At 43.7% G+C, this 23,359-nt stretch overlaps 1 protein-coding gene across 1 annotated transcript in view; it reads right to left on the bottom strand.

Moving 5' to 3' along the window:
* The window catches only part of ism1 (isthmin 1), an 87,945-nt gene that overhangs the window by 4,157 nt on the left and 60,429 nt on the right, over positions 1-23,359 (bottom strand). The window contains exons 3-5 of the mRNA XM_041179385.1: positions 17,163-17,421; positions 16,396-16,539; positions 703-792 (exon numbers count right to left, since the gene is read on the bottom strand). Coding sequence (XP_041035319.1) covers positions 703-792; positions 16,396-16,539; positions 17,163-17,421 — 493 coding nt within the window. The remainder of the gene's footprint in view (positions 1-702; positions 793-16,395; positions 16,540-17,162; positions 17,422-23,359) is intronic.

Genomic DNA, 23,359 nt, shown 5'->3' with positions numbered 1-23,359 from the left:
GCAAAAAGTCACACAATTTTTCACTATTTCTTCATTTCTCCTTCTGCTGTCTCTCTCACAGCAGGATAGCAATGGCCTCTAAGCTGCTGCAAATGTCTAACTGCAACCAGCTACAAAATTGCTGCTAGCCTGCTCCTCTTCTCCCATTCCACCCGTGCAAAGCAGTTTGTTTGGTTCCCCTTTGTTAGCTACTTACAATGGGTGGTTCAACCGTATGGAGACGTATGGCTTTGAAGCACCAACAAAGCACTCAGCAATGGGCTGATATCAGGGTCTAATGGGCTGCATTATCCTGCTGCCCTGGTAATCAAAGCCTTGCCAATCCAGCACATATTTCATAGTTGCAACTCTATGTGTTGCATATGGGAAACATCATATACTTAAATAGGCAGAAGGGGGAAAGAACCCAAAAATTGTATGCCAATATATAGTGACTTCACCTTTAACTGATATGTCCATGATACAATTTTTTAGGTTATTTGTATCATCACATTGCCAAAGATTGAAGAGAGAGTTTCCTATCCTTTCTGTGTGAAGACAATGTCCTTTTCAATTAACACAGTAACACTTGGATATATAGCTATAAAGTGAGACTGATTATATAGTTCAGTGCCACGTGACTTGATCCATAATTCTTGAAAATAATTTACCTTAAAAATGTAGTCTTTTAGTTTTACATTCAGCAAAAGATCGGAAACCTACCTATTCCGAATAATTCTGTAGCATTTATATCTTCACCTCCAGCCATTAGACTCATTTCCGTGGCTGCAGTCTTGAAAGTGTCTTCAATTCCTTGGAAGGGGAGATTGGGGAAAAGAAAGGGTTTTAAAGAGTTATTGAAATACTTGAAGTAAAGGAAGAAAAGAAAGAATTGCATTTGCCTAGCACCTCTCACAACTTCCCAAAGCACTTTAGAGCCTTTGGAAGTGCAGGCACTGTTGTTATTATGGAAACATAACGGACAATACAAACATAAGAAATAGGAGCAGGAGTGGGCCTTTTAGCCCCTTGAGCCTGCTTCGCCATTCAATAAGATCATGGCTGGTCTGATCTTGGCCTCAACTCCTGCCTGTTACCCATAACTCTTGACTCCCCTATAATTCAAGAATCTGTGTATCTCAGTCTTGAATATATTCAATAACTAAGCCTCCCTGGAGTGGAGAATTCCAAAGGTTCACAACCCTCAGAGAAGAAGTTCCCCCTTATCTCAGTGTTAAATGGGAAACCCCTTATTTTGAAACAGAGTCCCTTGGTTCTGGATTCCCCCACAAAAGGAAACATCCTTTCAGCACCCATGCTGTCAATGCCCCTCAGAATCTTATGTCTCAATAAGTCACTTCATTCTTCTAAACCCCAAGGTGTATAGGCCCAACCAGCTCAACTTTTCCTCTTATGACAACCCCTTCATCTCAGAAATTAACCTGGTGAAACTTCTTTGAGCTGCCTCCAATGTAAGTATATCCCTCCTAGATAAATAAAGAGACCAAAACTGTATGCAGTGCTCTAGGTGTTGCTCTGTAGCAACTTCCCTACTTATATACTCCAGCCCCCTAGCAATAAAGGCCTTCTGAATTACTTGCTGTACCTCCATGCTAACTTTTTGTGATTCATGTTCCTTTGTACTGCAGTATTCTGTACTCTCTCTCTCCATTTAAATAATACTTACTTTTCTATTCTTCCTACCAAAGTGGATAACTTCACATTTCCTGCATTATATTCCATCTGTCAAATATTTGCCCACTCAACTAATCTATATCCCTTTGCAGCCTCTTTTTGTCCTCCTTACTTACTTTCCCAACTATCTTTGTATCATCAGCAAACTTAACTACAATACACTCGGTACTTTCATCTAGATCTTTAATATGGATCATAACTTGTCGAGGCTGCAGCACTGGTCCCTGCAACACCCCACTACTTACAGTTTGCCAACCTTATAATGGCGCATTTATCCTGACTCTGTTTTCTGTCAGTTAGCCAATCCTCTATCCATGCTATCACCCCCAACATCATGAGCTCTTATCTTGTGCAGTAACCTTCTATGTGGCACCTTTTCGAATACTTTTTGGAAATCCAAACACACAACATTTACTGGTTCCCCTTTATTCATCCTACTTGCTATATCGTCAAAGAACTCTAATAAATTTGTCAAACATAATTTCCCTTTCATAAAACCATGTTGACTCTGCTTGATTATATTTAGATTTTCTAAAAGTCCTGCTATTACTTCCTTAAAAATGGATTTTAGCATTTTCTCAATGAAAGATGTTGGGCTACCTATTCCGAATAATTCCAGGCTACAGTTCCCTGCTTTCTCTCTCCCTCCTTTCTTGAATAGGGATGTTGCATTTGCAGGGGTTTAATCCACAGGGACCTTTCCAGAATCTAGGGAATTTTGGAAGATTACAATCAATGCATTCACTATATCTGCAGCCACTTCTTTTACGATCCTAAAATGCAGGTCATCAGGTCTGGGGAACATGTTAGCCTTTAGTCCCATTAATTTTCTTAGTACTTTCTCTCTAGTGATAATGACTGTCTTAAGTTCCTCCCTCCCTTTCTCCTCTGATTTCCTACTATTATTGGGATGATTTTAGTGCATAGTGATCTTCCTATAATGAGATAATGATCAAATAATCTGTTTTAGCGATTTTGATTGAGGGAGGAACATTGGCAAGGACACTGGGGAGAACTCCCCTGTATGTTTCCCAGCTAGTGCCATGGGATCATTTACATACACTCGAGAGAGCATTCAGAGCCCTTACTTCCTCATCCCAGAGACAGCACCTCCAACAGTGCAGCAGTCCTTCAGCACTACACTGGGAACGGCGATATAGTTCCAAGCCAGGGCGGAGTGCAGCTTGGAGGGGAGCTTCCAGGTGGTGGTGTTCCCATGTGTCTGCCGCATCTGGTTCTGGGAGTGTCAGTCTGGATTTTTGCTCTCAAGTCTCTGAAGTGGGGCTTATACCCATTGACTCAGAGGGAAGAATACAGCCACACAGCCAAGACCGCTTATATCTTTGTTGGAGTAAATCATGGCACTTCATTAAATAACATTTTTGAGTTTGTAATTGAAGTTTCAAATGTTTTAATATGTTTAAATAGTAAACCCGCACTAATCTTTAGCTTGCAATAGTTACTGAAGAATATTCACAATCAATCAGGAAGGATTCTGATGTATAATTACATGTTGCAGGTGTAACGTACAATGTAATGCAAATTGATCTGCGGCTCTGCTTTTAATACAAAGTTATCTATCAACATGACCATTAATCTGTCAACCATTAATAATGCTGTATAATTACAATTAGAGAAATGCGCAAGTTTTTTATATTTTACTATTTGCATTAGCAAAGCTGAGATGTTGAAAATTTGGTTTCTATAAATAATAATTACAAGCTGGGAAATGATCCTTTGAGGGCAGCTGCAATAGAAAGACGAACCTAATGTCAGATGTAAAAATTGCATCAACTATCTGTAATTTAGTTTTAAACACCATGAACAGCTTAAAAGTTCTGCGATTTCTATAAGGAGAAAATTAGTAACTCGTACATACTTTCAAAGTTGTAATAATGAGTTGGCCACTGGAGTTTTGCTTTGAACTTCTTACAGAAACTTTAATTGGTAGAGTATAAAAGGGGTTGCTTAGTAATTAGTTAGAAAGTCCTTAAAGGAGAACTCAAGCTAGATTACTGAGTTTGAGGTGTGTAAAATGTGCTGTGTGGTGGAAACTGAAATCTGCTCGGAAATTTGGACTTGCTTCCTATGCTATTTCCAATCAGGAATATTAAGGGCACATCTTGTGAGGCTCCTTGCCATTGGAGGAATCTTGGCATATCAGAAAATGAGACTGTAATTTTCCATGCACTGATTTCCAAGGACACCAAGCGATGGGGGGGCATGCCTGTAATTTTCCAGAATGCACTGGCTGCACCCGATAATCGTCCAACAGTACAAAATAGATCTTAATCCACCAGGAATAACTTACTTCTGGCCAAACAGGCATAAGCCAATGCCCCAGAGATTTGTTTGTAATCTTCAACCAGCAGGCACATGGGAACACCACCACCTGGAAGTTCCCCTCCAAGCCACTCGCCATCCTGACTTGGAAATATATCACTGTTCCTTCACTGTCACTGGGCTAAAATCCTGGAACTCCTTCCCTAACAGCACTATAGGTGTACCTACACCATGTGGACTGCAGCAGTTCAAGAAGAGAGCTCACCACCGCCTTCTCAAGGGCAATTAAGGATGGGCAACAAATGCTGGCCCAGCCAGCGATGCCTCATATCCCGTAATTGAATAAAAAAATTCTGCAGGTCCTGTTTATTTAAAGCTGTTAATTCAGCTCCACTGTGGAATCAAGAGTTCCTTTGCCTGAAACTGTGGTCCATGGCAATGGTGGTAACTCACTTCCTAATTGCTCATTCTCCGCCATCTACAAGGTACACATCAGGAGTGTGATGGAATACTCTCCACTGCCTGGATGAGTGCAGCTCTGCAAACGCTCAAGAAGCTTGGCACCATTCAGGACAAAGCAGCCCACCTGACTGGCACCCAGTCAACCAGCTTAAATATTCACTCCCTTCACCACTGACACGCAGTGCCAGCAGTGTGTACCATCTACAATATGCAATGCAGCAACTCATCAAGCCTCCTTCAGTAGCATCTTCCAACCATCTAGAAGGACAAGGGCGGCAGACACATGGGAACACCATTACCTGGAAGTTCCCCTCCAAGCCACACACCATCCTGACTTGGAAATATATCGCTGTTCCTTCACTGTCACTGGGTCAAAATCCTGGAACTCCCTCCCTAACAGCACTGTGGGTGTACCTACTCCACATGGACTGCAGCGGTTCAAGATGGCAGCTCACCACCACCTTCTCAAGGGCAATTAGGGATGGGCAATAAATGCTGGCCCAGCCAGCGACACCTACATTCCATGAACAAATTAAAAGAAAAGCATCCAGCACACTGATGCAAGTTTGACCCGGGAGGACTGGTGTAGAAGGAAGACTTAATGGCTGATTGTGATGGATGCACTTTTCCCCGAATCCCTGCCCCACTGGGTACAACATTTCAGCTACTGTAATGTTCTTTAAGGCATTTTATGAATAAAGTATATTTTTGCAAATAAAAAGGTGGTCCTCAGTCGCTGTCTAAGGCCTTTCAGCCATAGTGCACTGAGGGGCTAGAAACTGCATTGAACATCTCGGGCTGTATGACTCACATTGAATGTATACAGTGAATATTACATGTATGACAATGGTATTGAAGCGCCTCAGAGGGCAACATGATTTATGTAAAAAATTTGAATATCATTGCACTTTTTGTAATAACCATTTTGAAATGTTTGTAACGTTCTTTGAGATATTTTGTGAATAAGATAAATTTTTACCAAAAAATATTGTGGCTATTTGTGAAGTGAATCTTTCATTAAGGACTGTATAAAACAATGTTTGCAGCAGTGTGCAGGGCCACTCTGAGGCGATTCGAAAAGCATTTTTGAATGAAAAGCAGGAAATGAGGAGAAGGTGACAATTACTGCTGACCCACTCTTGGTTCCTTAAAATAGTCACAGGAAATAATCTGTGAATCATGACATCTTATTGCCTCATCCTAACGGAGCAGTAAGCTCACTATGCACATAACAAGTGGAAAGGACGTTTAAAATCACGTCTACTCTTTGTTGTTTTGTTTTGATCTAAGAAGCTATGGAAAAAATAAGTTCTAGTTCATTGGCTCCTCCTATCCAAAGTTGTGTTCCATCTCCATCATTTTCTCAAAAAAGCACACGAATGGCAATTGATTTTCTCTTAAACCCGAAGAATACACCTGAGAGAGAAAGAGTGCAGTACGTTTCTTTGGAAAGTTTTTTTTTTGATTCATTCCTAGGTGTTGCTGGAAATGCCCATCCTTAAATAGCCTTGAAACAGTAGCATTGAGCACTGCAGTCCCATAGCAATTTTTGGTACAACCGAATAGCTTTCTAGGCCATTTCAGAGGGTAGTTGAGAGTTGACCACATCACTGTGGATCTGAAGTTACATCTCGGCCAGATGGGGTAAAGGCAGCAGATTTCCTTTGCTAAAGGCACAAGTGAACGAGATGGGCTTTTACAATAGTCTAACAGCTTTGTGGTTTAATACTAGCTTTTATAATTCCACATTTACTTAATTAACTGTATTTAAATTTCCTGTGTGGGAGGGGGGGGTGGGGGCGGGGTGGATCTGCACTCATACCTACCAGGTCATTAATCCAGGTCTGTGGATTGCTAGTCCAGTAACACTACGCCATCATTCAGCTTCAAGCTTAGAGAATCTATGATGCAGTTTCTTTATCATTGATGCTCTAATGGTCAAAATTAATTGTTGGAAGCTTACGAGGAACTTGGATAAGACAGAAAAAGGGGTCACATTTTGACATTGTTCACTTGTGTGAAATGGCAGACGATAAATTGGCTGCATGTTATACACATCACTCCTCATTTTTAAGCTTATTCAAGGTGAAGATTACCTCAGAGAGAAGCGTGGGGTTGATTCAATGATATTTAGCTAGGAATACATAATCTGCGAAGGTGAGAAAATATCATCGACATACCAGTGTTATCATGTCGACGATGCTGTGCACTTTTTCAATGCAGACACATTGAAAACATTCAATAGGTTTACCTCCCATGTGATACAAGGTTTTAATAGTAGAAGCTGTAGCCTCTATTCAGCTTGTATATTGTGACTACCGACACTAGCTGATGGGTCAGGGATAAAAGATGGAAAAGATGGTCCAAGTAATCCTGGTCATTCAACCAGGGATTTAATCCAAACAATTATTGTCCTATTTCAGGTCCTCATTAATAGCACATAAGCACTGAACACAAGAACAGAAGGCGGCTATACTCTCCCTTCAATAAGATCATGGCTGAAATTCTACCTCAATTCCACTATCCTGTCCTATCCCCATATTTCTTGATTCTGAGAGGCTGGAGGACAAGGAACAGTTGGTGTAAACATATGATTGTGATAGTCTTTTCCACCAATGACCATTTAGATTCCAACCAGGCAATTGAAATAGCCAAGCCCATCATCCAATGATTGGCCACCCTCTGTAGATTTAACAGGTCTACCTGGATGCAAGTTGGCTTGCATCCAAGATTATAATCCTATTTCTCTGTCTGATTGTGTTTGAAGGTAATCAAAAGCTTGGGCCGTGTTTACATGTAAAGTACCTTTCATTACTGTGGAAGTGGTGATATTCTGTCACCATTGTAAATGTGGTATTCCCAGCAATCCGGGGCCTGGATTAATGACCTAAAGAAATGCACTGTTGCCAGCCGCCCCCTCTTTTTCTAAACAGACATGCTCTTCCTAATGGAAATGCTGGCCAGGCAATAACACAATATATGAAAATCATCTTCTTTGTCCTCGGCAGATGTAGAGAAATGTTCAGGGGTGAATTTCTTGTGCAGCAAGGGCAAGTATATTTTCGAGGCAGGAAAATGGAGCAGATGGTAGTTCTGATGCTTGTGCCATTAAGTTACATCAGAGTCCCAACAGCCCTTATTTAATAATACTGTAATCACAGCCGCTAATACTATGGTGACGAAATGAATAATACTATGGTGAGTTTGATGTGGGTCAAGTGAGTGAGCCAGCAGTGAATTTTCCTCACCTCCTTGTGCCACAGTGTCCAGTTAGAACTGTGTTTTTAAATGCATCCCAGTGCATTATACTGAATTATGTAGAATATAGAGTAAAGAAACAGGCGCTTTGGCCCATTAGTACATGCTGATGTTTATCCTCCACTTAAGCTTCCTCCCACCCTGTTTGGTCTAACTCTCTCTGCAGTATGATCAAGTTTAGCTCTTCCCTTCAAGTGGAAACACTCTTTTTTCTCTATCCTATTAACTTGCACCCATTTTGCACTGGATTTCCAATCACTACTGCAATGGATATACAAATGAGCTGATCAAGGAAAGCCTTGAGCATATACTTCTCAATCGTGGCTCTGAGAGTAGCACCCTTGCCTCTGAGTCATGTGCCTATAGGTTACAGAGACTTGAGCACAAAATACCTAGGCTGACACTCCAGTGCAGTAGAGAGGGAATGCTGCGTTTTGGAGGTGCCACCTTCTGGATGAGATTTTAAACCGATATGAGGTCTGCCCCCCCTTCAGGTGGACACCATAGATCCCACGGTACTATTTCGAAGAAGAGCAGAGAAGTTATTCCCAGTGCCCTGGCCAATATTTATCACTCAATTAACATTACAAAAACAAATCATCTGGGCATCGTCACATTATTGTTTGTGGGAGTTTGCTGTGTGCAAATTAGCTATCGTGTCTGCTACATTCCAACAGTGACTACACCGCAAAAGTACTTCATTGGCTGTAAAATGCTTTGGGATACCCGGAAGTCATGAAACACGCCGTTGAAATGCAAGTCTTTCCTTCTCTCCCGATTGAGATAAAACTCTCTACTGATGTAACAATGGCACAAATCAGTACTAGAAAATGTGCTGTTTTATGTTCACTCCCTATTCCAGTTGGATGCTGATGGTTGTGATTTTATACCATTGAACTGTTGTTGGTTGGTTGGGTTTTACATTTGAATATCCTAAATTAAAACTTTTTATATATAAAATAAATGTGGTTATTGTCAGTAATAGGAGCTCCCATGTAAATTCTGCCCCAGGTAGCTGAGATAATCATAAAATGAATCCGCTTGCCATTGCTGTATTTATCATGTGAGGAGGAACCCCTTCAGCAAAGACTATGCTCTTTATTGGAGCCAATCTGTCAGATGGAAGCCCCATCAGCAAGATCCGGACAACATCCAGGCTTGGGCTGACAATTGGCAAGTAATATTCATGCCACACAAGTGCCAAGCAATGACCATCTCCAACAAGAGAGCATCTAACCATCACCCCTTGACATTCAATGGCATTACCATCACTGATTTTCCCACTATCAACATCCTGGGGCGTTACCATTGACCAGGAACTGAACTGGACTAGCCATATAAATTCTGTGGCTACAAGAGCGGGTCAGAGGCTAAGAATTCTACAGCAAATAACTCACCTCCTGACTTCCCAAAGCCTGTCCACCATCTACAAGGCACAAGTCAGGAGTGTGATGGAATATTCACCACTTGCTTGGATGAGTGCAGCTCCAGCAACACTCAAGAGGCTTGACACCATCCAGGACAAAACAGCCCGCTTAACTGGCGCTCCATCCACAAACACTCACTCTTTCCACCACCGATGAACAGTGGCAGCATTGTGTATCATCTACAAGATGCACCGTAGAAACTCCCCAAGGCTTCTTAGACCTTCCAAACCCATGGCTGCTACCATCTAGAAGGACAAGGGCAGCAGATACATGGGAACACAACCACCTGAAAGTTCCCCTCCAAGCCACACACCATCCTGACTTGGAAATATATCGCCATTCCTTCACTGTCGCTGGGTCAAAATCCTGGGAATCCCTTCCCAACAGCATTGTGGGTGTACCTACATCACATGGAATGCAGCGGTTCAAGAAGGCAGCTCACCACCACCTTCTCAAGGGCAATTAGGGATGGGCAACAAATGCTGGTCTAGCCAGCGATGCCCACATCCCGTAAACGAATAAAAGAAGGTTCCTCCAGTTGAGATAATTAGTCAGGCTTGCGATGAACAGATTGGCTTCAAAAAGTCAGAGAAACAGATTTTTCTTGGATTGTATGGTTCATTAGGAGTTCAGTGTTTCCTCTATCCTGGCTGTAAGAGTCTTGCAATTAGAGGACTAAGAAAGAATGCGCAGAAGTTCAGAGAAAGTCTAGTAAAAGTTTTCCAACTTTTTGTTTGAAAGAATGGCCAATTTTTGATATTTCACCTGTTGCAGAAAGCAAGAAAAGATCTCACAATTATATATATATATATATGAAAAGAAAGACTTGCATTTATATAGCACCTTTCATGACCACCAATTTTAAAAAAATCTTCGATGAGGTGTAGACATCGCTGGCTAGGCCAGCATTTGTTGCCCATCCTTAACTGCCCTTGAGAAGGTGGTGGTGAGCTGACCTCTTGAACCGCTACAGTCCATGTGGTGTAAGTACACCCACAGTGCAGTTAGGGGAGGAGTTCCAGGATTTTGGCCCAGTGACAGTGAGGGAATGGTGATATATTTCCAAGTAAGGATGGTGAGTGACTTGGAGGGGAACTTCCAGCTGGCTGTGTTTCCATGTGTCTGCTACCCTTGTCCTTCTAGATGGTAGTGGCTGTGGGTTTGGAAGGTGTGGTAGAGGGAGCTTTAGTGAGTTGCTGCAGTGCATCTTGTAGATGGTACACGCTGCTGCCACTGTGCACCGGTGGTGTCTCAAAGCACATTACAACCAATTAAGTACTTTTGTTGTCACTGCTGCAACGTCAGAAAGGCAGCAGCCAACTGGCCGTTCATGGGAACTTGCTTTGTGCAACTAAATAAACAATCACATCTTTAGGTGTTGGTTGAGGAATAAATATTGGCCAGAACAGTGGGGAGAAATCCCCCAACTCTTCGTCGAATAGTGCACATGCCACCTGTTACACCCCACTTGAGAAGGAAGACGGGGGCTTGGTTTAATGTCTCATCCAAAAACGTAATTATCAAATATCCTGTTGATGGTATCTAAACAGACTATCTAATTGTGAAGGCGTAGTTTCTCTCTGCATAAATAAAGCTGCTTTTCAACTGAAGTGAAATTCCCCAAAAATGAAGGTAATACGTTTCCTTGACAGTACTTCGCACAAACTCATTGCTGTGGCAGGAGGATGTGAAGGATTAGACTTTTTGCAAGGTCCTCGTTGCCTTTCAAAAAAAGGCAAACAGGACCTTAATTTGATGTCCTATTTGGTAGATGGCACCTCTGACCGTGTTGGAAGCAGTTCAGAGAAACTTTACCAGACTAATACCTGGAATGGGTGGGTTGTCTTATGATGAAAGGTTGGACAGGCTAGGCTTGTATCCACTGGAGTTTAGAAGAGTAAGGGGAAACTTAATTGAAACCTTTAAGATCCTGAGAGGCCTTGACAGAGTGGATGTGGAAAGGATGTTTCCTCTTGTGGGAGAATCTAGAACCAGGGGTCATTGTTTAAAAATAAGGGGTCACCCATTTAAAACTGAAAGGTGAAATTTTTTTCACTCATAGGGTTTTTAGTCTTTGGAACTCTCTTCCTGAGGTGGAAGCAGAGTCTTTGAATATTTTTAAAACAGAAGTGGATAGATTCTTGGTAAGCAAGGGGGTGATAGGGATAGGCAGGATACAGATTTGAGGTTACTATCAGATCAGCTATGATCTTATTAAATGTTGCAGCAGACTCAAGGGCCTACTTCTGCCCCTAATTTATATGTTCCCTCAACTTGGATTACATACTGGAATGGGATTTAAACCTATAACCTTCTGCCTTAGAGATGAGAGTGCTACCACGAAGCCAAAGCTGCCAAGTAACACCTGTCGGTCTCTAAATCAAAGGAAAACAGATTTGGAACAGGCTAAGGACTTGGTGAGAAACTTCACCAGAAGCTTAAAGCCATCTCCTAACATTGTGGCAGTGACTATGTTCAGCAAATGTTTCACTGGCTATAAAGCTGAAATGCAAGTCTTTTTTAATGCAACTTCAGGTACTTCATCTGCACAAGGGGAGTCAAGGAAAAATCTGGGTGATGCAAAGAAACCATTGAGCCCACCACACCCCCCTCCCCACCAGCAAACACCCTCAGGGTCAGTGCTGAAGGATCCCAGCTTAATCACTGTGATTACAATCCATGAATCTTCAAGCCTTAGATTAACTGACCGTTCATGTGGTTTGTGCGTACAACTCAGCTGCTGAATTTGCAACTGTGACAACAATTCATAAACGACTAAGTGACAGAGATGGACTGAGGTGAACAATAAAGCATTTTTTATCCTCTTAGATTAGTTTCATGACCAACTCACAACGTCCTCTCAAATTCAAGTTTCCACCCACCCCACCCCCCACCACCCAAAACCCTGATTCTGAGCAAGCAAGATAGACCTCAGTCTTATGAACTCAACATAGAATTAGTTGTCCTTTCTTTAATATTTTATGCTGGACTTTAACAGCTTGAGCACTTAGAATGGCCCAGAGTACTCGCTAACTTTTGGACAAGGGCCATGATTCCAGCCGGTCACAAATCGACCATAAGGCTTTCTTTCTAAATAAACAACACACCGACCAGCTTCCATTCTTTATTCCTGAAACACAACCACACGCTTCCCATTGCCCCTTTCTTTCTTCCCAATGCAGCCTCCTATCCGATTAATGGCCACATGTTTTGTGAGGTTTTCAACCGAAACATCTGTTAGAGAGTGTTAACTTAATTCGGGTTTCTTTACATGATCGAGACTTCGGTCTTCAGCGGGAGATTGAACAAGTGTCTCATTTCCTGTCCCAATATGGCTCTTCAGACAGTAGGCCACAGTGAACAGTCCTCTTCTGTTTACCTGTAGCTCTTGAACTGACCGAATCTATATCCGCTCAGGTTCAGAGTTCACTTTGGCATTTGTCTTAATGCATTTCTCTACAGAGTGGGATTGGGGTCGCTGCCCACTACTGGTCTTACGTTAATAATGCAGAGCCAGCTCATTTTAGTCATTATTTGGTGTTCTCAGCAAACAGTGCATGATATGCTGGAGGTGTCACTTGGTCAATGGGGTGGATTACCTGGTGTGGGCAGCTCTTAAAGGGTTGCTAGTCACACCTAAATCTCATCTTGCAACCATACATGGCTGGAAACAGAGGGAAAAATTCCCCCATTCCATGACATTAATTTGGAGATCCTACAGGGAATTGTGGTTTTTTTTAAAGTTGAAGGGCCACCCTGCGATGGCATTGGACGGATGTGACACGGAGAGCGAGACAGAGAGAGTGAGAGAGGGAGGGAGAGACTGAGGAATGACGAGCTGGTTTCCAGCTGGTGGAATGTGAGGGAATAATTTGTCGGGTTTTGCAAGGCTGCAGAGCTAATGGTGAACATGTGGCTTCATTTTACATTGTTGGCTTATAATGTACCTCAACTGTGCTTCACTCTATCCCTAAGGGCAGATATTGACTGTGGGCACCTTGTCCTCCCAGATAGGTAGGAAGCAGTAGGCACACCACATACTGAGGGAAAACACCAGGGCAAAACACTGAACACACCTAGGTCACACTGTGAGAATCAGTAACAGTTGAACAGGCTCACTCTGTAATATGCTCTGACAGCTCTTTTATTATGAGGGAAATTAAGGTATTAATTAAGGCATTCTTAATATATAGTTGCAGCCACTGGAGGTGATACTTTACTTGGCAAGAGTACTGAGTACAGGTGGAGATGACTCTCGTGCATATAATTAAAGTTTGCTCCTACTGAGTTAGCCTCTTGTACAGACAAGTCTTTGGTCTCATGAACAGATTTGCCTTCTGGTTGCTGGGGCCTATCTTCTTCTGCCTATACCCTGGCTTCAGTCAACAATAGAGCAGCATTGTGTAGTACACAGTAGGCTACAGTACTCTTTGGGAGTCCAAACATATGAATTGCTGCTTGAGAATGCTGATAATGCACTGCACCAAGAGTGTGTGGCATTCTGTTTCTCCTCGGATCTTGTCCCTGGGTCTTGCATTGCTGTCATCCCTACATTTAGTTTCCCAAAGGCATTCCATAGAATCTTCAAGTCATACTTTTACACCATGGATTGCCCTTGAATGAAGGAGCCATGAAGGCTGCCAGGTTGGGGGACATTCATTGGTATAGCCTGGTTCCCACTGAGATATTGGCACTCCTCCAATTCCGGCTTCTTGCGCATCCTTGATTTTAATCACTCCAGCAGTGGTGGCCACGCCAGGTTCATGTCCTATGCCAGGGCTTGTTGGCCACAGGAGGATTTTTCAATGGGCAGTTCAATGGGCTTATAATCAGCTCAGGAGTACTTCCACCACCTCCCCACTATTTCCCTTTTCAGCACAGGTCTCTGTTCTGCAAATATAAGTTGACCCTTACATTGACCAGCATAATTGTTGTCATTCACTACAGTTCTTTTCCAATTGTCAAAAGTGCAATAATACATTTAAAAAGTTTTTTTAAAAATGTCCTATCAGTCTCTGCTGTCAGGTTTTATGCTGTGAATTAAATGAACTGATGGCTCTGGCTGTTTTAAAAAAAAACTCCTGCTTTTGAAAGTTGAAAAAAAATCTCTGTACCTCTCCATTTATTGAAAGACACTCTGCCTTGAAATAGAAATGAGACACCACTCTATTCATTCAGTTTCAGGCAATATAGCTGGTAGCTTTTGTTATGACAACTGAAGCCACTATGAATGCTTTGCTGGGTTTCAAGAACTCAATATGCTTTCGCTCACCAGGTGGTCTATTTATCCAAGAACAATTGAAACTTTTAAGAGGCTGTAAAAACAGAATGTGTCTTTGATGAGTATTTGTTTACAACCCTAATAGGCACTTAAAGGGTTACATTTCCTTTTTCACTGGAGTAGTTTTTTTCTGGAATCAATGATAATGTGTTTGAATTCAGGGTTTTATTAGATTGTTGGAGATTTATTTCTTTTTCCAATGATTTCAAAATGGGTCAGATGTGCATTTTAGAAGGCACAAAAAATGCACAGGTTGGAGTTTCCTTCGCCCACACGAAAATTCAGGATATCCTTGCAGAACTTACCACGTCACGCTCCCTCAAAATCTTACACATTTCAGTAAGATCGCCTCCTCATTCTTCTAAACTCCAATGAGTATTGGCCCAGCCTGCTCAACCTTTCCTCATAAGACAACCCCTTCATCCCACTAGGAATCAATCTAGTGAATCTTGTCTGCACTGTTTCCAATGCAAATGTATCCCTCCTTAAATAAGGAGATCAAAGCTATATGCACAGTACTCTCGATGCTGTCTCACCAATGCAATGTGAAGGAGCAGGGAAAGATAGCCGGGTGGGGAGGGGAGGGGGCAGAGGATTCCAGAGCTTAGGACCTTGGGTAGCTGAGGGTACAGCTGCCAGTGGTGGAGAGATTAAAATCAGGGATGAACAGTAGGCCAGAGCTGGAGGTGCACATAGATCTGAGGGTTATAGAGCTGGAGGAGGTTACAGAGATATGGAGGGACGAGGCCATATGGAGGGATTTAAAAACAAGGATGAGAATTTAAAAATTGATACATTGCCAGACAGCACAGGGCTGACATGTGAAGAGGACTTGGTGCAAGTTACTAATCAGGAGTAAGGAGTCTGGTTGAATTTATTTGTTCGCGCTAACTCATAGATGTCGTAGTCAATGAGAAACCATTATAAAACAGCAAGGCATTCCCCAGGGGCATTAGAAAAGAGGTCTCAGATTTTCCTGATTAGCCAGGTCACCTATCAATAGCATATGGAGTGTGAGAAGCAAAAAACTAGGGATTACTGTTTAAAAATAAGGGGTCACCTATTTAAGACAGAGATGAGGAGAAATGTTTTTCTCTCAGAGGGTTGTGAGTCTGTGGAGCCCTCTTCTTCAAAAGGCGGTGGAAGCAGGGTCTTTGGATATCTTTAAGGTAGTGCTAGATAGATTCTTGATAAGCAAAGGGGTGAAAGGTTATCGGGGGTCGGCAGGAATGTGGAGTTGAGGCTGTAATCGATCTTATTGAATGGTGGAGCAGGCGTGAGGGGTGGAGCGGCCTATTCCAGCTCCTAATTCATATGTTCGTATGTTCATGAGGAGGAATAGACAATAGTGGCACCAATAATAATTTTGTAAAAAAGACCGTGAACTGCACATATTTTAAAATGCAGCAGTACCTCTCTCTTTCTATCTCATTTCTGGAGGTTGCTAAAACATTGGATACCTTCAGAACTCTACACAAGTAAATAGTACCTGAGCCCTGATGTTGCTCCTCTTTGATACATCGCACCATTAGACATCCTCTTCGTTATCTGCCTTTCCACTTTTCTAAACCAAAGAAACTCTAACACGTTACGTCATCATTCCCGCCTAATGCAACCACAACATGTTATTTTTGTCCCCCAGTGACGCCGAGCCATAGAACTTCATTTTCAAACCCACAGTTTATTTTGGGCACGGTTGAAATGAGCACCCCAGGGGCTGGTGGGTAAAATAAATTTCCTTCTTGTTGTTCTGGTATATCACGTCAGACAACCAGCGCAACGTAAGCACTTTGAGGTGTTTTATTTTATATTTATGGCGCTATATCAATGAACGTTATTGTGGTCTGTTAGCTACCTAAAACTCATTAGTGTGAATTGCTCGCATGTCAACTGTTTTTAATTGCTGGCTCATTTTCTGTCCACACTATAGCGCATATTAGCTGAACGCTTGTTTATGAACGTGTTTGTGTGATTAATAGGTTTACAGTATATATAAAAAAAGTTACTGACCAGGACAGTTTGGCATGTCACACGACCGTGATTCAGTGGCAGTACAGGCATACCCGCAGGACCTGGTACGCTTTTGGTTGCCACTGCCGCAGGTTACGCTACAGAGTGACCAAGGGCTCCAGTCGCCCTCTCCATCTGCGTAATCTGCATGAAAAAGCAAGCACACTCGCAGTTAGCTGCCATTGCGATGAGACGCTTAATTGGGACCACATGCTCGATTCAGAGCTCAGGCCCAGATCCTGCCGTTCGCATGCCATTCAAATACCTTTCACACACATAGCCGCACAAAGGATTGCTTGCACATTTTTTTTTGTTCTCTCAAGCCAAGGCAGCTGGAATTTTTCAGCTGTAAATCTTGATTATGGAGCTAGCAGCCTTTGTTGCTGGCCTCTCCACACTATCAGATAGACAGCATGTAAACACGAAATTAAAAACGCGTTTAGCAGTGAGGTTCAGGTACTCTTTCATACTGCTCCTGGATATGACATAGAGTGGGGGAGGGGGGTGGGCGGCAGCGAGGAGGAGAATCAATGTCCATTTTTTCTCGCTCAGTCATCTAGACAATAAAAAAAATTTATTCGCAGGGACCTTGCCACATGGATGCAGATGTTTCTGCAGCACAACTTGCTTTGCATCAATCAATACCAGAGAGTATATTCCCACTGTAGCGTACACCTATTTTATTTCACTTGGCTTATTTCCAATGGCTCTCTTTTCAAGTTCTCAGTTTCACTGACGCCCAGAACAAGTGAGGAATGCGGACTTACCATATTCAGCCTGCCCCTTGGATTGCCACCTCCGATGAGTAACTGTGCTTCTATCCCAGCTGCCCACAGGGTTTAGGAAATTGCTGTCTTCACCGTCGCGGCCGTTTTCCTGATCGCTATCACTCTGGGGAGCGGTTGCGGACGATTTTTGCCACCAATTTCTCCAGTCAGATGATGGCACAGGCCAGCTTGGCTTGGTTACTCTCCGTAAATCTCTTTCTGCCTCTATTTCAGTTCCATCTACGACCTCAATCGTGACCTGCACAGTTCAAGATGGCACATGTTATGGCAAGTGTGCGCCTCTACAGATTAGACAAATGCAATCTCATCCTCACTTGCTACTGAATAAGAACAGAAACTAATTCTGACAGTGACTCCATTGAATGGTGTGGAGTTGTTGTATTTGTATGGTAGACACAAAGTAAATTCAACTCAGAAAGTTGAATCAAGTCAGTTCAACTATAAGTACCCTTTAAACAATGTGATAAGTGTGAATTAATGCCAGTCATCCTCACTGTACTGAAAATTAACTATTACAAGTATGGAGTGTCATTCCTTAAGGTTATAATTGTTGTTGGAGATTTAAAAAGTCTAATATTGTATTTCATTTGAAACTTTTCCTCTCTATCTTTTTTCACTTCCACTTAATCCAATCTTTCTTTACCTCTCTTTTTGTACCTGATTTGACACTGAATTCATTCACTCTAATTTAGACTTCTTTCTCAGTCCTCACCTGGTTAATTTCAATTTAATTGCTTAAGGATATGCACAGTTGTTTGCCCTGTTCCTGTGGGCACCAGGTACCCTGCTTCCCTTCAGTGATGGTATCAGTTCACACTTTCAGCAAATTGCAACGCTAAACATTTTAAAACCTAAACGCATAAGGGCAAGTCTAAAGGCAGATGCTGCTAGATTAGGAAGTCTTGTGGTGCAGTGGGTGGTGTTCCCTACCTTTGGGCTATGTAAGCCCCAGGTTCAAGTCCCACTTCAGGGTTGGTGGCCATGGAAAGTGTTTCATAATTTGGCCAAACAGGTTTATTATTAGCCTGTAAATTGTTTCAACATGCCTGATGGCAAGTAGTAAGAGCAGGAGAGTTTTCTGGTCAGCTATACTGCAGAAGGCAATGGCTGACCACTAAGTATTTTGCTAATCATAATCATGTACCAATCCAATGGAACTCATGGTTGTCAATGCCTTCCTGGGGCACAGTACCTGAGGGAGGAGGAGGATGTTAGATCTCCTTCCAAAGCAAGTTTTAGCCCAATATCCTGTCTCATAGATTAGTAATATTTATTTTGACATTTTTTATTCCTCAGATGGTTGGTTCCTGATTTTAGCCTAATTACTGAGAGTACTCCAGTGCAGTACTGAGCGACTGCTGCACTATCAGGGATGCCATCTTTTGGATTAGACATTAAACCAAGGCCCTTTCTCCTGCTCAGTTGGGCATAAAAGATTCAATAGCACTATTTCGAACAACAGCAAGGGATTCATCCTCGGTGTCCTGGTCAATATTTATCCCTCAATTAACATCACAAAAAAACATGTTGTCTGGTCGTTATCACATTGCTGTCTGTGGAAGTTTGCTGTGTGCAAATTGGCTGCCTACATTACAACAGTGACTGCATTTCAAAAAGTACTTCATTGGCTGTAAAGCGCTTTGAGACGTCCTGTGGTTGTGAAAAGTGCTGTATAAATGCAAGCCTTTCTTTCTTTTTTTTTCTAAATGCAGACATTTTGTCACAGAAAGATATATTGGATGGCACATCATCCACACTCGCACACCTTCTACTGGGCAGTAACAGAGTGGTGTTGTTGCAGGTCTAGAAGCTGCACCATCTAGGTCACGGAATTTAAAAAGGACTTGCATTTATATAGTGCCTTTCATGATCACAGGATGTGTCAAAGCACTTTAAAGCTAATAAAATACATGTTGAAGCATAGTTACTGTTGTAATATATGAAATGTGGCAGCCAATTTGCAAACAGCAAGCTCCCATAAACAGGATCGTGATGAAGACCAGATAATTTGCTTTTTTTAATGATTGAGGGATAATTCCTTGCCCCGGGACACCAGGGAGAACTCCCCTGCCCCTCTTTGAAATAGTGGCCATGGGGTCTTTTACGTCCACCTGAAAGGGTGGGGGGGGTGATGATGGGGCCTTGGTTTAACATCGCATCCAAAAGACAGCACCTCTGACAGTGCAGCACTCCTTCAGTACTGCACTGGACTGTCTGCCTTGGTCTTTGTGCTTGAGTGGGATTTGAACCTTGTGACTCAGAGGTGAGAATGCTACCGACTGAGCCACATGGCACGTAACCAAAGAACATTTGAAAATAGAACAAAAGTCCAAAAGCTGCAATTTAGAGAAAAACATAGCAAGTCCATGATTTGGCCGAGGGATGGAGCCAATTGGAACAACCTCAAGCCAGATCTTCCATCTTATCCTCACTCCATCTAGCACACGAAAGGCAACGCACTTCTCTCTGGGCTTGAACTAAGAAGATTGTATCTCGTGCTGAAAAAGCACCACATCCCATCCAAACAAATAAACAGTAACATTGGCTCACGGCCTGGGTTTTTAATGAAAGACGTGTGCCAGCATCACCAGAAAGAGGAACTGTCTCGTTAGATGGGGGAGGAACAGGAATTGCTCTCCATACCAAAACGCAGCATGGGAATATAAATGTACAGGGCAATCTAGAAAAGATAATGGTGTTTGAATTGTAAGGCTGAATGTAACACATCCCAAACTTGTAAGAGACAAAAGGAGTGAAACTCTTGCTGTTGATAACTTCACTGGAAAAGTCAGTGTGATAAGATCACTGTTTTGACACTGAAGTTGGCCAATGTATGATGTTCTGAACCTTATGATCCAGAATGCAATAATTTTTTTAGATGATGAAGCATGGAGTTCGAACCCTTGCTCCCCTTTGCCAAGATAATCCAATGTCCACTGAGAACAGATTGGCTGATTGCTTTGCTGAACACAAGCGTGATCCTGAGCTCCCGAACTCCTGTCATCTCAATTCTCCGACTCCAAAACTCTGAGCTCTCTCAGACTGATACATTTTTGGGGACCGATTCTATCTCTTAAGTGAATGAGAGTTGATCAAGTTGAAATTGGATCCTTGTACTCTGCAGGGATCAGGGGGATCAGGTGGGTTGTGGTCAAGGATCAGCCTGAATCTATTAAATGGTGGAGGAGATTCAAGGGACTGAATGGCCACCTATTTCCTAAATTCTTAATAACACAGTGGACCACACAGGAAGCATGTTTATCCCACGCTCTACTTCCACTTCATCAATGACCTGGTAGATTTTAGTTGTTGCCCTTGCTGTTGGCACAATTCTCTACATCATAATAAATGCCACACCTGCAATTCCATTGCAGGTATCTTTAGGTAGAAGGGAACGGGCTGTCATCTCCAAAACCGAGTATAACAGTTCACCAACTCAGTCACCCAGAGCTGCATTGCTCCCTCGCCCAGAGCTGCACTGCTCTGTCTCCCTAGAGCTGCACTGCTCTGACTCCCTAGAGCTGCATCACTCCCTCTCCCCAAGCTGCACTGCTCCCTCTCCCTGAGCTGCACTTCTCCTTCTCCCTGAGCTGCACTTCTCTTTCTCCCTGAGCTGCACTGATCCTTCCCCCAGAGCTGCACTGCTCACCTCACTCAGAGCTGCACTGCTCCCTCTCCCTGAGCTGCACTGCTCCCTCTCCCTGAGCTGCACTGCTCCCTCTCCCTGAGCTGCACTGCTCCTTCCCCCAGAGCTGCACTGCTCCTTCCCCCAGAGCTGCACTGCTCCCTCACTCAGAGCCACAATGCTCCCTCTGACAGAGCTGAATTGCTCCCTCTCCCTGAGCTGCATTGCTCCTTTACCCAGAGCTGCACTGCTCCTTCCCCCAGAGCTGCACTGCTCCTTCCCCCAGAGCTGCACTGCTCCTTCCCCCAGAGCTCCACTGCTCCCTCACGCAGAGCCGCAATGCTCCCTCTGACAGAGCTGAACTGCTCCCTTCAACAGAACTGCACTGCTCTTCCCCCAGAGCACCACTGCCCCTCCCCAGAGCATCATTGCCCCTCCCCCAGTGAGCCACTGCTCCTCCCCCAGAGCGCCACTGCCCTTCCCCCAGTGAGCCACTGCTCCTCCCCCAGAGCGCCACTGCTCCTCCTCCAGAGCGCCACTGCTCCCTCCCCCAGAGCTCCACTGCTCCCTCCCCCAGAGCTCCACTGCTCCCTCCCCCAGAACACCACTTCTTCCTCACTCAGAACCGCAATGCTCCCTCTGACAGAGCTAAACAGCTCCTCCCAGAAAGTTGCAATGCTTCATCCCTAGTCTTGCACTGCTCCCTCCAAAAGAGCTATACTGCTCCCTCACATAGAGCTGCACCACTCCCTCACACAGAGCTGCAATGCTCCCTCTCCCTGAGCTGCACCACTCCTTCAGAGCTGCACTGCTCCCTCACAGAGCTGCAATGCTCCCTCCCACAGAGCCGCACTGCTCCCTCTCCCTAGTGCTGCACTGCCCCCCACACAGAGCTGCACTGCTCCCTCACACAAAGCTCCACTGCTCCTTCACACAGAGCTCCAGTGCTCCCCCCACAGAGCTGCACTGCTCCCTCACACAGAGCTGCACTGCTCCTTCTCCAGAGCTGCACTGTTCCCTCCCACAGAGCTGCAATGCTCCCTCTCCCTAGAGCTGCACCGCTCCCTCACACAAAGCTGCACTTCTTAGACTTTCAAACATGCTTTGGTATAGTCATGTAGATCTGTGATGTTTCTTCATCCACTTGAAGCCTGTGATGAAAACACTATCTAGCTATCTATTGATCTATCAGGAACCAATATATAAAAAACACTTACCCATAGCCTCTGAACACACCTTTCCACACTCTGTCATCACCCCTCCCCCACCCACTTCACCCTCGGGACAACTTCAGCTCGGGATCACTGGGAGCAGTGCCACAGGAAATCCACTAGCAAATTTTTTTTTAAAGCTAGCAATAAAACAAAAGCATGTCAAAGCTAATAATAATATTTTTATATATTGGATTTGCTGGAAAAAGAGTGCTGGTGCCGGCTTTTATGTCTTGAGTCTATGAGTTCACTAGTTGAGTAAATTCGAATTGCACACCTTCATGTAAATTTGTTAGTTGATGCTCGCTATCAATAACGGAGAGATATAAGAGCAAACTGCGATTGTTTCTTGCCAATTCTGCACAAACGATCCATGGTGGCAGCTGACGTGGGCGACCGGAATTCATAGACATCCATCCATCTGCAGTGGGAATCAGTCAGTAAAAGGAACATTGTGCCCAAGAAGGGTCCCCATGTAATCAGTGTGGAGGTGCACCCATGACCGCCCCCTGCTGGCATTGAGGACAAATTTTGACCAGGGTTTCAATATCCTAGTCCATGCCTGGCCTCCACAAATAGCTGTGTGCGAGCATCTTCATTCTTCTAATGCCCGGGTGAGCGCTATGTAGCTTGGCTAATAACGGCCTTCGCCCCCTTGGGGGCACGATAACCCTTGCCCCCGCCTCCCCCCCCACCAAAGAGTAATACGCCATCCTGGCAGGAGAGTTCATATTTGCGATCAGAATACGGCTTCATCTCCTCGAATTTAGATCCACACGACCAACCATTCAAGATCTGCTCCCGGACATTAGACGATAGTGGGTCCCGCCTTGTTCACTCACTGATTTGTCTGGTCTGAACAGGGAAGGAATCTAGAAAATTTAGCACTAGGACCAGTTCCTGGGGAATTGGAGCCATCCTGTTATTAGCTGGCAGGGGGAGGCGGCTCAGTGATGCCGGTGTGTGTGATTTGACCACCCGAACAAAAGTGTACTTGTAGGTGGCTAATATTGGTGCCCATCTCTGGCTGCGAGCTGATGCAAAAGGGGTTATCACTTTATCTTCTTCAAATAATCCCAGTAGGGGCTTGTGGTCGGTTCTAATATGGAAATGGCGACCCTGGAGATATTGATGAAACTTCCAGACACCAAACACAATAGATAAGCCCTCTTCTTCAATTTGGGAATATCTTTGCTCTGCGGCACTGAGCGTGCGAGATGTATAGCCAATGGGTCGTTCAAAGCCGTCCGCCATCCAATGTGAAAGGTCAGCCCCTATTCCATAAGGGGACGTGTCACAAGTTAAAACTAATTCCTTCTTGGGGTCAAAGTGGACCAACA

This window comes from Carcharodon carcharias, chromosome 2, assembly GCF_017639515.1.
Source record: "Carcharodon carcharias isolate sCarCar2 chromosome 2, sCarCar2.pri, whole genome shotgun sequence".
NCBI classification, from domain to species: domain Eukaryota; kingdom Metazoa; phylum Chordata; class Chondrichthyes; order Lamniformes; family Lamnidae; genus Carcharodon; species Carcharodon carcharias.
The sequence above is the reverse complement of the archived record's forward strand: the minus strand, read 5'-3'. Positions and strand labels throughout refer to the sequence as shown.